General features: G+C 48.5%; 1 protein-coding gene across 8 annotated transcripts in view; it reads right to left on the minus strand.

The window, feature by feature from the left end:
- yap1 (Yes1 associated transcriptional regulator) overlaps positions 1-15,447 on the minus strand; it is a 121,599-nt gene that overhangs the window by 50,645 nt on the left and 55,507 nt on the right. For all 8 annotated transcript variants that reach the window (XR_011669698.1, XR_011669695.1, XR_011669699.1 and 5 more), the window contains exon 4: positions 9,571-9,696. Coding sequence is in view for 1 of the 8 variants with exons in the window: in XM_071357941.1 (XP_071214042.1) it covers positions 9,571-9,696 (126 nt within the window). In the remaining 7 variants the exon portion in view is untranslated. The remainder of the gene's footprint in view (positions 1-9,570; positions 9,697-15,447) is intronic.

The following is a 15,447-nucleotide window of genomic DNA, read 5'->3' on the forward strand; positions in this document are numbered from 1 at the left end:
GGGACTGAAAACACACAGAGTGCTGCGATAGCAGGCGGGACTGAAAACACACAGAGTGCTGCGATAGCAGACGGGACTGAAAACACACAGAGTGCTGCGATAGCAGACGGGACAGAAAACACACAGAGTGCTGCGATAGCAGACGGGACTGAAAACACACAGAGTGCTGCGATAGCAGACGGGACTGAAAACACACAGAGTGCTGCGATAGCAGACGGGACAGAAAACACACAGAGTGCTGCGATAGCAGACGGGACTGAAAACACACAGAGTGCTGCGATAGCAGACGGGACTGAAAACACACAGAGTGCTGCGATAGCAGACGGGACTGAAAACACACAGAGTGCTGCGATAGCAGACGGGACTGAAAACACACAGAGTGCTGCGATAGCAGACGGGACAGAAAACAAACAGAGTGCTGCGATAGCAGACGGGACTGAAAACACACAGAGTGCTGCGATAGCAGACGGGACTGAAAACACACAGAGTGCTGCGATAGCAGACGGGACTGAAAACACACAGAGTGCTGCGATAGCAGACGGGACTGAAAACACACAGAGTGCTGCGACAGCAGACGGGACAGAAAACACACAGAGTGCTGCGATAGCAGACGGGACAGAAAACACACAGAGTGCTGCGACAGCAGACGGGACTGAAAACACACAGAGTGCTGCGATAGCAGACGGGACTGAAAACACACAGAGTGCTGCGATAGCAGACGGGACTGAAAACACACAGAGTGCTGCGATAGCAGACGGGACAGAAAACACACAGAGTGCTGCGACAGCAGACGGGACTGAAAACACACAGAGTGCTGCGACAGCAGACGGGACTGAAAACACACAGAGTGCTGCGATAGCAGACGGGACAGAAAACACACAGAGTGCTGCGATAGCAGACGGGACAGAAAACACACAGAGTGCTGCGATAGCAGACGGGACAGAAAACACACAGAGTGCTGCGATAGCAGACGGGACTGAAAACACACAGAGTGCTGCGATAGCAGACGGGACTGAAAACACACAGAGTGCTGCGATAGCAGACGGGACAGAAAACACACAGAGTGCTGCGATAGCAGACGGGACTGAAAACACACAGAGTGCTGCGATAGCAGACGGGACTGAAAACACACAGAGTGCTGCGATAGCAGACGGGACTGAAAACACACAGAGTGCTGCGATAGCAGACGGGACTGAAAACACACAGAGTGCTGCGATAGCAGACGGGACTGAAAACACAGAGTGCTGCGATAGCAGGCGGGACTGAAAACACACAGAGTGCTGCGATAGCAGACGGGACTGAAAACACACAGAGTGCTGCGATAGCAGACGGGCCTGAAAACACACAGAGTGCTGCGATAGCAGACGGGACAGAAAACACACAGAGTGCTGCGATAGCAGACGGGACTGAAAACACACAGAGTGCTGCGATAGCAGACGGGACTGAAAACACACAGAGTGCTGCGATAGCAGACGGGACTGAAAACACACAGAGTGCTGCGATAGCAGGCGGGACAGAAAACACACAGAGTGCTGCGACAGCAGGCGGGACAGAAAACACACAGAGTGCTGCGATAGCAGACGGGACTGAAAACACACACAGTGCTGCGATAGCAGACGGGACAGAAAACACACAGAGTGCTGCGATAGCAGACGGGACAGAAAACACACAGAGTGCTGCGATAGCAGACGGGACAGAAAACACACAGAGTGCTGAGATAGCAGACGGGACAGAAAACACACAGAGTGCTGAGATAGCAGACGGGACAGAAAACACACAGAGTGCTGCGATAGCAGACGGGACTGAAAACACACAGAGTGCTGCGATAGCAGACGGGACAGAAAACACACAGAGTGCTGCGATAGCAGACGGGACTGAAAACACACAGAGTGCTGCGATAGCAGACGGGACAGAAAACACACAGAGTGCTGAGATAGCAGACGGGACTGAAAACACACAGAGTGCTGCGATAGCAGACGGGACAGAAAACACACATCACAGATACAGTTAACCAAACTCATTTTGGATATGGCTTCAACATAACATATCACAAATAGAGAGAAGTGAACGAAACGAGAAAGGATCATTGTGGTCCTCATCTAGCTGCAGAGATTCTGAGTTTGCACACGGTTTCAACACAACATCAAAAAAGAGAAGAGAACGAAACAAACAAGTGTATCTTTGAGGTCCTGACTCCTGAGTCTGTCTCTTGTCCCTCCTAGCCCTGTGTTTTCGAGGTCCTGACTCCTGAGTCTGTCTCTCCTCCCTCCTAGCCCTGTGCTTTTGAGGTCATGACTCCTGAGTCTCTCAGTCTCTCGTAACTCCTAGCCCTGTGCTTTTGCTCCGAGCCAACCTGTGAAAAACAACATGAATGCTCTGTGGCACTGTGGCTCCAGTGTGGCTCAGTTGGTAGAGCACGGCATTTGCAAGACCAGGGTTGTGGGTTTGATTCCCATGGCGGACTAGTATGAGAATATATGCACTCACAACTGGAAATCGCTCTAGATAAGAGTGTCTGCTAAATGCTCCAGTATCCCCCAGTCCCCTCCTGAGCCCAGCCCCAGCCAGGTCCCTCCTGAACCCAGCCAGGTCCCTCCTGAACCTAGCCAGGTCCCTCCTGAACCTAGCCAGGTCCCTCCTGAACCCAGGTCCCTTATGAACCCAGCCAGGTCCCTCCTGAACCCAACCCCAGCCAGGTCCCTCCTGAACCCAGCCAGGTCCCTCCTGAACCCAGCCAGGTCCCTCCTGAACCCAGTCCCAGCCAGGCCAGGTCCCTCCTGAACCCAGCCAGGTCCCTCCTGAACCCAGCCAGGTCCCTCGTGAACCCAGCCCCAGCCAGGCCAGGTCCCTCATGAACCCAGCCAGGTCCCTCATGAACCCAGCCAGGTCCCTCGTGAACCCAGCCCCAGCCAGGCCAGGTCCCTCCTGAACCCAGCCCCAGCCAGGCCAGGTCCCTCCTGAACCCAGCCCCAGCTTTCACACTCGTGAAATTGTAGGAAATTAGCTGATTTTTAAAAAAACATTTTCTCTCAGCTCCATGGCAAAATGTAGAGATTTGCAGAATTGCAGGAGATTAGCTTTGAACCTGCTACATTTTCTCTCTGCCGCCAAAACACTTTTGACTTATTCTTTGGTGTGTGTATGTTTTTTTCAACCCCCTACCCTGTCTGCCTCCAGGCCTGCTCTGCGATGGGGCCTCACACAGGGGGAGAAGAGAGTAGAGACAGCCCCGGCCGACTACAGCTCTCAGTTATTAAAGGAGCTCTGCTGCCTTTTCTTGTCAGAGCTCAAATTAGCCTCCATTATCAAAGCAGCTGGCTTCTGATTGGAAAGACCTACGTCTACAGCTCTCATACAGCCTGCGATGTAAAACCATTACAATGCACAGAGACACAGGGGTTACAAAAGCAATGCCACTGTTTTTAATACATTCAATCAAATCAGATGGAAAAACGTTGTCTTTACCAAATGTGCAGTCCTTCTTCCTGGAACTACATACAATATAAGACAATAAGATGAGTGGATGTTGAACTGACTGTCAACTCAAATAATATTGTACTATAGATATCACTACTGGGAGACGAAAAACCTGTTGCTTGTAACACAGAATGAAACTCCCTCCCTCCCTTTCTCTCTCTCTCTCTCTCTCTCTCTCTCTTTCTGCCTCTTACTCTCTCTCTTTCTGCCTCTTACTCTCTCTCTTTCTGCCTCTTTCTCTCTCTCTCTCTTTCTGCCTCTTACTCTCTCTCTTTCTGCCTCTCTCTCTCTCTCTCTCTCTCTCTCTCTCTCTCTCTCTCTCTCTCTCTCTCTCTCTCTCTCTCTCTCTCTCTCTCTCTCTCTCTCTCTCTCTCTCTCTCTCTCTCTCTCTCTCTCTCTCTCTCTCTCTCTCTCTCTCTCTCTCTACCTCTCTCTCCCTCCTTCCCACCCTCTCCCTCACTCCCTCCCTCTCGCTCTCTCTCTCTCTCTCCTTCCCCCTCGCTCTCTCTCTCTCTCTCTCCTTCCCCCTCTCTCCCACTCCCTCCCTCCGTCTCTCTCTCCCTCTCCCTCCCTCCCTCTCTCTCCCCTCCTTCTCTCTCTCTCCCTCTCTCCCTCCCCCTCCTTCTCTCATTCCATCTCTGACTCAGGGCCCACCAGGCTGCTGCATTCAAGACTTATAAATCTTCAAAGAGCTTAACCCATCTGAGCCGCTTCCCCTACCCAGCTGCCCCACTCCTTCCTCCTTCTCTCCCTCCCTCCCCCACTCCTTCTCTCCCTCCCTCCCCCACCCCTTCTCTCCCTCCCTCCCCCACTCCTTCTCTCCCTCCCTCCCCCACTCCTTCTCTCCCTCCCTCCCCCACTCTTACTCTACCCCCTCCCCCACTCCGTCCTCCTTTTCTCCCTCTGCTCAGCTCTCCCTTTCTCCTTGCTCTCCCTCCTTTTGCCTCTTTCTCTCTGTCTCTCTGTCTCTCTCTCTCTCTCTCTCTCTCTCTCTCTCTCTCTGTATGTGTGTTTTTCCCCTCCCGTCCTTGATCACATATTTACATGCACAAAAATACTCTGGCAAACTGAGTGCCCTGCTGTGGGTTGGATAACTATAATGCAACAATGAAACAAGACAACAGGCTGTGTTGTGTGTGTATTGTGTGTTAGGCAGAGAGAGACAGTTAGGGAGACATACCGTATATGGGGTATTTCAAAATACCAACGGAATGACTTTCAATACTGTTTAAAATGAAAAATAAAAAACAGGGTACCCCCGTCTCGTGAGGGCTGAGGGGGTACGTGCTACACCACTGTTTATAACTATGAGAAATCTAAGATGTGTCAAACAAATACTGCCCAACCCTAGTGTGTGTTCCCGGACGAGCTTCCCTGGCGAACAGGCTCAGTAATGAAGGGACGTCTCCTCGAGTTAACGAGCCAGAGCTTCCCTGGCGAACAGGCTCAGTAATGAAGGGACGTCTCCTCGAGTTAACGAGCCAGAGCTTCCCTGGCGAACAGGCTCAGTAATGAAGGGACGTCTCCTCGAGTTAACGAGCCAGAGCTTCCCTGGCGAACAGGCTCAGTAATGAAGGGACGTCTCCTCGAGTTAACGAGCCAGAGCTTCCCTGGCGAACAGGCTCAGTAATGAAGGGACGTCTCCTCGAGTTAACGAGCCAGAGCTTCCCTGGCGAACAGGCTCAGTAATGAAGGGACGTCTCCTCGAGTTAACGAGCCAGAGCTTCCCTGGCGAACAGGCTCAGTAATGAAGGGACGTCTCCTCGAGTTAACGAGCCAGAGCTTCCCTGGCGAACAGGCTCAGTAATGAAGGGACGTCTCCTCGAGTTAAGGAGCCAGAGCTTCCCTGGCGAACAGGCTCAGTAATGAAGGGACGTCTCCTCGAGTTAACGAGCCAGAGCTTCCCTGGCGAACAGGCTCAGTAATGAAGGGACGTCTCCTCGAGTTAAGGAGCCAGAGCTTCCCTGGCGAACAGGCTCAGTAATGAAGGGACGTCTCCTCGAGTTAACGAGCCAGAGCTTCCCTGGCGAACAGGCTCAGTAATGAAGGGACGTCTCCTCGAGTTAACGAGCCAGAGCTTCCCTGGCGAACAGGCTCAGTAATGAAGGGACGTCTCCTCGAGTTAACGAGCCAGAGCTTCCCTGGCGAACAGGCTCAGTAATGAAGGGACGTCTCCTCGAGTTAACGAGCAGAACCCATCATCTCTCTGAGCCAACACACACACTTTACCATCCTTGTGGGGATCAAACAATTAATTCCCATTCAAAATCCTATTTTCCCTAACCCCTAATCCTAACCGTTAACCTTAACCCTAACCCCTAACTCTAACCCTAATTGTAACCCTAACCCTTGACCCTTAACCCTTAACCGTAACCCTAAACCTAACCCCTAAGCCTAAAATAGCCTTTTTGATTGTAGGGACGGGTAAAATGTCCCCCACTTGTCAGAATGTTGTTTTGGTATCGTTGTGAAGACTTCTGGTTGCCACAAGGATAGTAAAACCAAAAATATACACACACACACACACACGTCCACGTCCACACACACTCACGGGGAGGGGAGCCTTCCTGACACATTGGGGGATGAGCTCATTCCCTGGCTGGAGGGAACGCTGAGTAGCAGAGTGAAAAGTCATACCTGTCCCATCTTGTCCTGATCCCGCAACAGGTCTATAATCCCTTTCTAGTCCCTTCCTGATAAAAATAACTCCTGTCCTGTCTTCTGGTCATTTTTGCTCACAGAAATATGTAGGCTATTGTGTTTTTTTAGGAGGTATTGAAAATAACTTCAGTAATGCAATATGCAACAGTGCATTCGTGCATTCGGAAAGTATTCAGACCCCTTGAATTTTTCCACATTTTGTTACGTTACAGTCTTATTCTAAAATGGAGTAAAAAAATGTTTTCATCAATCTACACACAATACCCCATAATGAAAAAGCAAAAACAGGTTGAGCACATAAAACTGTATCCTACAGCTGACCCCTGAGCACATAAAACTGTAGTCTACAGCTGACCACGGAGCACATAAAACTGTAGTCTACAGCTGACCACAGAGCACATAAAACTGTAGTCTACAGCTGACCACGGAGCACATAAAACTGTAGTCTACAGCTGACCACGGAGCACATAAAACTGTATCCTACAGCTGACCACGGAGCACATAAAACTGTATCCTACAGCTGACCACGGAGCACATAAAACTGTATCCTACAGCTGACCACGGAGCACATAAAACTGTATCCTACAGCTGACCCCTGAGCACATAAAACTGTATCCTACAGCTGACCCCTGAGCACATAAAACTGTAGTCTACAGCTGACCCCTGAGCACATAAAACTGTAGTCTACAGCTGACCACGGAGCACATAAAACTGTAGTCTACAGCTGACCACGGAGCACATAAAACTGTATCCTACAGCTGACCACGGAGCACATATGAACATTTACAACATGAATGTAAGTGGCAGTACTGCATAAGTAAATCTATGTTAATTTCACTCTTCACCTCAGATGACACGAGTTTAGTTAAAAACCGCTAACAACAACAAGTGTGCTTGATGTTAAAGTGGTTAGGAGTAGAGCAGCTATGCCCCTGCAGGCCTCCTGTCCCGCTCTCCGGTTGGTATCCTATCTGGTTCCTTCATTGTCAAAGATAAATATATTTGATTGACAACTCCATCAAATGAAGCTAACGGCTCCTTGGCTGCGACAGTTGCAACATCCTCTACTGAAGGCTTAATCATTTATCCCACTGACGTACGTTGGCATCTGAGGTAGCCTAGTGACTGCCTACGACTAGAGCGAGGTGCTAGAATGAGCCAACAGAAGGGGGAAGGGGGGAATTACCGTTAATTGTATTTATTTTTTAAACCCCTACACAGCTGTTTTCTTAATGAAATGCTCTACATGACATATTTCAACCCCCCCGAAAAAACTACGTTGATAACTATTCCTGTACTGCCTTCCTGTGGACTGTTGATCCTGTCATATCCTGTCCCATCCTGTCATATCCTGTCCCATCCTGTCCCAAACTGGACTCGAGAACTATAACTCCCATTCCTACCAGAATCCCACGCGACCCACGCGGGCCGAAGGAGTTCTCTTCCTGTGTCAACCTCTACTGAGCAGCAACCCACGTTCCTGTGACGGTCACCATACAGCTAAATCCCATGGCTGGAGAGAACGCCCCCACACCACAGATACCTGTGTCTGTCACCATACAGCTAAATCCCATGGCTGGAGAGAACGCCCCCACACCACAGATACCTGTGTCTGTCACCATACAGCTAAATCCCATGGCTGGAGAGAACGCCCCCACACCACAGATACCTGTGTCTGTCACCATACAGCTAAATCCCATGGCTGGAGAGAACGCCCCCACACCACAGATACCTGTGTCTGTCCCCATACAGCTAAATCCCATGGCTGGAGAGAACGCCCCCACACCACAGATACCTGTGTCTGTCACCATACAGCTAAATCCCATGGCTGGAGAGAACGCCCCCACACTACAGATACCTGTCGCCAGCTCACCCGGCCACCAGAGGCTGCAGCAGCACTTCCGACCACACACACATTAACTCAGCCCCAAGGATTAGCTAAGGGCTAACTCAGCTCTTGCTTAAACACTGAAATGGCTAACGACTAGGCCTAACACTTAACTACTAAAACGTAGCCGCTGTCTGAGTTCTGGACTATAGGGAGAGTTGTTGTGTATGCTGTCCAGACTCCTCCCAACGACTTTCAATACAGTGAATCAATTGGAAATGACTGGAAGACGGCTTAAGGTTTCCTGTAAAAAAAACGTTTTGTTGTTGTTGCTGCTTGTCCTCTCCCAGACTCCGTGAAGCCGTGTCGTAGCAGTGGGCCAAGAGGGGATGTTGAAATGTGGTTAGAAAGATTACGTCATCGTCTGACTAGTCACTGCAGGCAGAACAATATGGTCTCACAGTGACTGCATATTGAATTAAAGTGAGTTTAATCATGGTTGTGTCCAGCGTGAATACAAAAGGAGTACTAAAGGAATACTAAAGTAATACTAAAGTAATACTAAAGATGTACCAAAGGAGTACTAAAGGAATACTAAAGTAATACTAAAGTAATACTAAAGATGTACTAAAGGAGTACTAAAGTAATACTAAAGGAGTACTAAAGGAGTACCAAAGGAGTACCAAAGGAATACTAAAGTAATACTAAAGGGGTACTAATGGAATACTAAAGTAATACTAAAGGAATACTAAAGGAGTACTAAAGTAATACTAAAGGAGTACTTAAGGAGTACTGAAGTATTACTAAAACACTACTAGAGGAATACTAAAGGAGTACAAAATGAGTACTAAAGTAATACTACAGTAGTACTAACAGAATACCAAAGGAGTATTGACGGGGTACTAAAGTAATACTAAAGGAGTACCAAAGGAGTACTAAAGGAGTACTAAAGTAATACTAAAGGAATACTAAATGAATACCAAAGGAGTACCTAATGAGTACTAAAGGATTACTAAAGTAATACTAAAGGAGGACCAAGGGAGCACTAAATGAGTACTAAAGGAGTACTAAAGTAATACTAAAGAAATACCAAAGGAGTACTAAAGTATTACCAAATGAGTACTAAAGTAATACTAAAGGAGTACTAAAGAAGTACTAAAGGAGTACTAAAGTATTACCAAATGAGTACTAAAGTAATACTAAAGGAGTACTAAAGAAGTACTAAATGAGTACTAAAGGAGTACCAAATGAGTACTGAAGTAATACTAGAGGAACACTGGAGGAGTACTAAACGAGTACTAAAGGAGTACCAACGGAGTACTAAAGTAATACTAAAGTAATATTAAAGTAATACTAAATGAGTACTAAAGGCGTACTAAATGAGTACTAATGGAGTACTAAAGGAGTACTAACGGGGTACTAAAGTAATACTGAAGGAGTACCAATGGAGGACTAAATGAGTACTATGTAACAAAAGGTTAATCCTAAAGTAATAGCAGTGTTAGGTGACATGAATACGACCAATGTGTAAAGTGTTACCTAACCGGCTGAGAGGTGACGATTACAGAAATGAGAGATATGTGTGTGTGTGAGTGTTTCCTCACCGTAGCGTGGGTCGAGCCGTGGGTCGAGTCGTGGGTCAAGCCAAGAGGTGGTTTTGTTCTTGTGGTTGATGTAGTAGACCTCTCCCTCTGAGGTGATGGCCTGTTCCCAGCAGTCAGGGAGAGGACCTTAGAGAGGACAGGGAGGTTAGGCTGGAGCTGGACAGGCAGGGTGTGTGTGAGGGAGGGGGTAGTGACTTTACTAAGTTCCCAGGCATACAGTGTGTGGATGCAGAGTTGCATCACAGGGGTGGATACTGACCAGATCAACAACAGCTAGTTACAGGAAAACACACCACTAAAGACAGAAACAGAAAGTCATTTGGATAGGTGTGTTAAACATCCTGTTCAAAAGTTAGATATTTAAATGAACATAGAATATAGTATATGAACAAAGCCACCACTGTTGAGATGTTAAAATGATAGAAGCTCTGTATGTGCTGGCATACTGATATAGGTGAATAAAGGGTCAATATAAGAAATGAACACACTAACAGAAAAACCAAGAACCTATTCAGAAGAAATAACGATAGCTGTGGTTGGTAACGGTTGCCAGTGACGACAGATAAACGTGCCAATCACCAAGGCACAAACATGTTGACAACGAGTCCAACTCTCTAGCCCCACCCGGGGAGAAGATCCCCAGGACACTATCTGAGACAGCTCACTAACATGACTTTAACGTCTTATTAGTTGTATGTACAGGATACATAGGGTATACAGCGTCCAACTAGAGGCGAAAGAAACACACACCTATTTAGGAGAGGTGCTGGCTAGCAGAGTAGAACACCTGTTTAGGAGAGGTGCTGGCTAGCGGAGTAGAACACCTGTTTAGGAGAGGTGCTGGCTAGCGGAGTAGAACACCTGTTTAGGAGAGGTGCTGGCTAGCAGAGTAGAACACCTGTTTAGGAGAGGTGCTGGCTAGCAGAGTAGAACACCTGTTTAGGAGAGGTGCTGGCTAGCAGAGTATAACACCTGTTTAGGAGAGGTGCTGGCTAGCAGAGTAGAACACCTGTTTAGGAGAGGTGCTGGCTAGCAGAGTAGAACACTTGTTTAGGAGAGGTGCTGGCTAGCGGAGTAGAACACCTGTTTAGGAGAGGTGCTGGCTAGCAGAGTAGAACACCTGTTTAGGAGAGGTGCTGGCTAGCAGAGTAGAACACCTGTTTAGGAGAGGTGCTGGCTAGCAGAGTAGAACACCTGTTTAGGAGAGGTGCTGGCTAGCAGAGTAGAACACCTGTTTAGGAGAGGTGCTGGCTAGCGGAGTAGAACACCTGTTTAGGAGAGGTGCTGGCTAGCAGAGTAGAACACCTGTTTAGGAGAGGTGCTGGCTAGCAGAGTATAACACCTGTTTAGGAGAGGTGCTGGCTAGCAGAGTATAACACCTGTTTAGTAGAGGTGCTGGCTAGCAGAGTAGAACACCTGTTTAGGAGAGGTGCTGGCTAGCAGAGTAGAACACCTGTTTAGGAGAGGTGCTGGCTAGCAGAGTATAACACCTGTTTAGGAGAGGTGCTGGCTAGCAGAGTAGAACACCTGTTTAGGAGAGGTGCTGGCTAGCAGAGTAGAACACCTGTTTAGGAGAGGTGCTGGCTAGCAGAGTAGAACACCTGTTTAGGAGAGGTGCTGGCTAGCAGAGTATAACACCTGTTTAGGAGAGGTGCTGGCTAGCAGAGTATAACACCTGTTTAGGAGAGGTGCTGGCTAGCAGAGTAGAACACCTGTTTAGGAGAGGTGCTGGCTAGCGGAGTAGAACACCTGTTTAGGAGAGGTGCTGGCTAGCAGAGTAGAACACCTGTTTAGGAGAGGTGCTGGCTAGCAGAGTAGAACATCTGTTTAGGAGAGGTGATAATAGCTCATGGTTCCCCATCAACCAGAGGTGCTGGCTAGCAGAGTAGAACACCTGTTTAGGAGAGGTGCTGGCTAGCAGAGTAGAACATCTGTTTAGGAGAGGTGCTGGCTAGCGGAGTAGAACACCTGTTTAGGAGAGGTGCTGGCTAGCAGAGTATAACACCTGTTTAGGAGAGGTGCTGGCTAGCAGAGTATAACACCTGTTTAGGAGAGGTGCTGGCTAGCAGAGTAGAACACCTGTTTAGGAGAGGTGCTGGCTAGCAGAGTAGAACACCTGTTTAGGAGAGGTGCTGGCTAGCGGAGTAGAACACCTGTTTAGGAGAGGTGCTGGCTAGCAGAGTAGAACACCTGTTTAGGAGAGGTGCTGGCTAGCAGAGTAGAACACCTGTTTAGGAGAGGTGCTGGCTAGCGGAGTAGAACACCTGTTTAGGAGAGGTGCTAGCTAGCGGAGTAGAACACCTGTTTAGGAGAGGTGCTGGCTAGCGGAGTAGAACACCTGTTTAGGAGAGGTGCTGGCTAGCGGAGTAGAACACCTGTTTAGGAGAGGTGCTGGCTAGCAGAGTATAACACCTGTTTAGGAGAGGTGCTGGCTAGCGGAGTAGAACACCTGTTTAGGAGAGGTGCTGGCTAGCAGAGTAGAACACCTGTTTAGGAGAGGTGCTGGCTAGCAGAGTAGAACACCTGTTTAGGAGAGGTGCTGGCTAGCAGAGTAGAACACTTGAAAAATTTAAAGGAGAGTTGTAGATAGAAACTGTCTCTGAGCCTGTTGGTATCAGACCTCATGCTCTGATACAGTCTGATGGCTTGTAGATAGAAACTGTCTCTGAGCCTGTTGGTATCAGACCTCACGCTCTGATACAGTCTGATGGCTTGTAGATAGAAACTGTCTCTGAGCCTGTTGGTATCAGACCTCATGCTCTGATACAGTCTGATGGCTTGTAGATAGAAACTGTCTCTGAGCCTGTTGGTATCAGACCTCATGCTCTGATACCGTCTGTGTAGCTACTGCTCTCTAGGGAGTTTTTCCTCACCACTGTGCCTCTGCGTTGCTTGTTCTTCGGGGTTTTAGGCTGGGTGTCTGCACGTTTGTTTCTTCTGCACCAGGACTAATGACAGTATAATGAGAGTGGGACAATTATTGGCCGCCATCCTGAGTTGATTAAACAATACGACCTAATATGGTGAACATTATTCTTGATCTGGGGGCGGCAAGTAGCCTAGTGGTTAGAGCGTTGGACTAGTAACCGAAAGGTTGCAAGATCGAATCCCTGAGATGACAAGGTACAAATCTGTCGTTCTGCCCCTGAACAAGGCAGTTAACCCACTGTTCCCCGGTAGGCCGTCATTGTAAATAAGAATTTGTTCTTAACTGACTTGCCTAGTAAAATAAAGGTTAAATATTTTTTTTTTTTATCTAGTAGGTTAAAATAAATGATAATAGCTCATGGTTCCCCATCAACCAGAGGTGCTGGCTAGCAGAGTATAACACCTGTTTAGGAGAGGTGATAATAGCTCATGGTTCCCCATCAACCAGAGGTGCTGGCTAGCAGAGTAGAACACCTGTTTAGGAGAGGTGCTGGCTAGCAGAGTAGAACACCTGTTTAGGAGAGGTGATAATAGCTCATGGTTCCCCATCAACCAGAGGTGCTGGCTAGCAGAGTAGAACACCTGTTTAGGAGAGGTGCTGGCTAGCAGAGTAGAACACCTGTTTAGGAGAGGTGATAATAGCTCATGGTTCCCCATCAACCAGAGGTGCTGGCTAGCAGAGTAGAACACCTGTTTAGGAGAGGTGATAATAGCTCATGGTTCCCCATCAACCAGAGGTGCTGGCTAGCAGAGTTTAGGAGAGGTGATAATAGCTCATGGTTCCCCATCAACCAGAGGTGCTGGCTAGCAGAGTAGAACACCTGTTTAGGAGAGGTGATAATAGCTCATGGTTCCCCATCAACCAGAGGTGCTGGCTAGCAGAGTAGAACACCTGTTTAGGAGAGGTGATAATAGCTCATGGTTCCCCATCAACCAGAGGTGCTGGCTAGCAGAGTAGAACACCTGTTTAGGAGAGGTGCTGGCTAGCAGAGTAGAACACCTGTTTAGGAGAGGTGATAATAGCTCATGAGTAGAACACCTGTTTAGGAGAGGTGCTGGCTAGCAGAGTAGAACACCTGTTTAGGAGAGGTGCTGGCTAGCGGAGTAGAACACCTGTTTAGGAGAGGTGCTGGCTAGCAGAGTAGAACACCTGTTTAGGAGAGGTGCTGGCTAGCAGAGTAGAACACCTGTTTAGGAGAGATGCTGGCTAGCAGAGTAGAACACCTGTTTAGGAGAGGTGATAATAGCTCATGGTTCCCCATCAACCAGAGGTGCTGGCTAGCAGAGTAGAACACCTGTTTAGGAGAGGTGATAATAGCTCATGGTTCCCCATCAACCAGAGGTGCTGGCTAGCAGAGTTTAGGAGAGGTGATAATAGCTCATGGTTCCCCATCAACCAGAGGTGCTGGCTAGCAGAGTAGAACACCTGTTTAGGAGAGGTGATAATAGCTCATGGTTCCCCATCAACCAGAGGTGCTGGCTAGCAGAGTAGAACACCTGTTTAGGAGAGGTGATAATAGCTCATGGTTCCCCATCAACCAGAGGTGCTGGCTAGCAGAGTAGAACACCTGTTTAGGAGAGGTGCTGGCTAGCAGAGTAGAACACCTGTTTAGGAGAGGTGATAATAGCTCATGGTTCCCCATCAACCAGAGGTGCTGGCTAGCAGAGTAGAACACCTGTTTAGGAGAGGTGCTGGCTAGCAGAGTAGAACACCTGTTTAGGAGAGGTGCTCCCCATGGCTAGCTGGTAGAGTAGAACACCTGTTTAGGAGAGGTGCTGGCTAGCAGAGTAGAACACCTGTTTAGGAGAGGTGCTGGCTAGCAGAGTAGAACACCTGTTTAGGAGAGGTGCTGGCTAGCAGAGTAGAACACCTGTTTAGGAGAGGTGATAATAGCTCATGGTTCCCCATCAACCAGAGGTGCTGGCTAGCAGAGTAGAACACCTGTTTAGGAGAGGTGCTGGCTAGCAGAGTAGAACACCTGTTTAGGAGAGGTGCTGGCTAGCAGAGTAGAACACCTGTTTAGGAGAGGTGCTGGCTAGCAGAGTAGAACACCTGTTTAGGAGAGGTGCTGGCTAGCAGAGTAGAACACCTGTTTAGGAGAGGTGCTGGCTAGCAGAGTAGAACACCTGTTTAGGAGAGGTGCTGGCTAGCAGAGTAGAACACCTGTTTAGGAGAGGTGCTGGCTAGCAGAGTAGAACACCTGTTTAGGAGAGGTGATAATAGCTCATGGTTCCCCATCAACCAGAGGTGCTGGCTAGCAGAGTAGAACATCTGTTTAGGAGAGGTGATAATAGCTCATGGTTCCCCATCAACCAGAGGTGCTGGCTAGCAGAGTATAACACCTGTTTAGGAGAGGTGCTGGCTAGCAGAGTATAACACCTGTTTAGGAGAGGTGCTGGCTAGCAGAGTAGAACATCTGTTTAGGAGAGGTGATAATAGCTCATGGTTCCCCATCAACCAGAGGTGCTGGCTATAACACCTGTTTAGGAGAGGTGCTGGCTAGCAGAGTAGAACACCTGTTTAGGAGAGGTGCTGGCTAGCAGAGTAGAACACCTGTTTAGGAGAGGTGCTGGCTAGCAGAGTAGAACACCTGTTTAGGAGAGGTGATAATAGCTCATGGTTCCCCATCAACCAGAGGTGCTGGCTATAACACCTGTTTAGGAGAGGTGCTGGCTAGCAGAGTAGAACATCTGTTTAGGAGAGGTGATAATAGCTCATGGTTCCCCATCAACCAGAGGTGCTGGCTATAACACCTGTTTAGGAGAGGTGCTGGCTAGCAGAGTAAAACACCTGTTTAGGAGAGGTGATAATAGCTCATGGTTCCCCATCAACCAGAGGTGCTGGCTAGCAGAGTATAACACCTGTTTAGGAGAGGTGCTGGCTAGCAGAGTATAACACCTGTTTAGGAGAGGTGCTGGCTAGCAGAGTAGAACATCTGTTTAGGAGAG

The sequence above is a fragment of the Salvelinus alpinus genome, chromosome 21, assembly GCF_045679555.1.
Source record: "Salvelinus alpinus chromosome 21, SLU_Salpinus.1, whole genome shotgun sequence".
In the NCBI taxonomy this organism is placed as follows: Eukaryota; Metazoa; Chordata; class Actinopteri; order Salmoniformes; family Salmonidae; genus Salvelinus; species Salvelinus alpinus.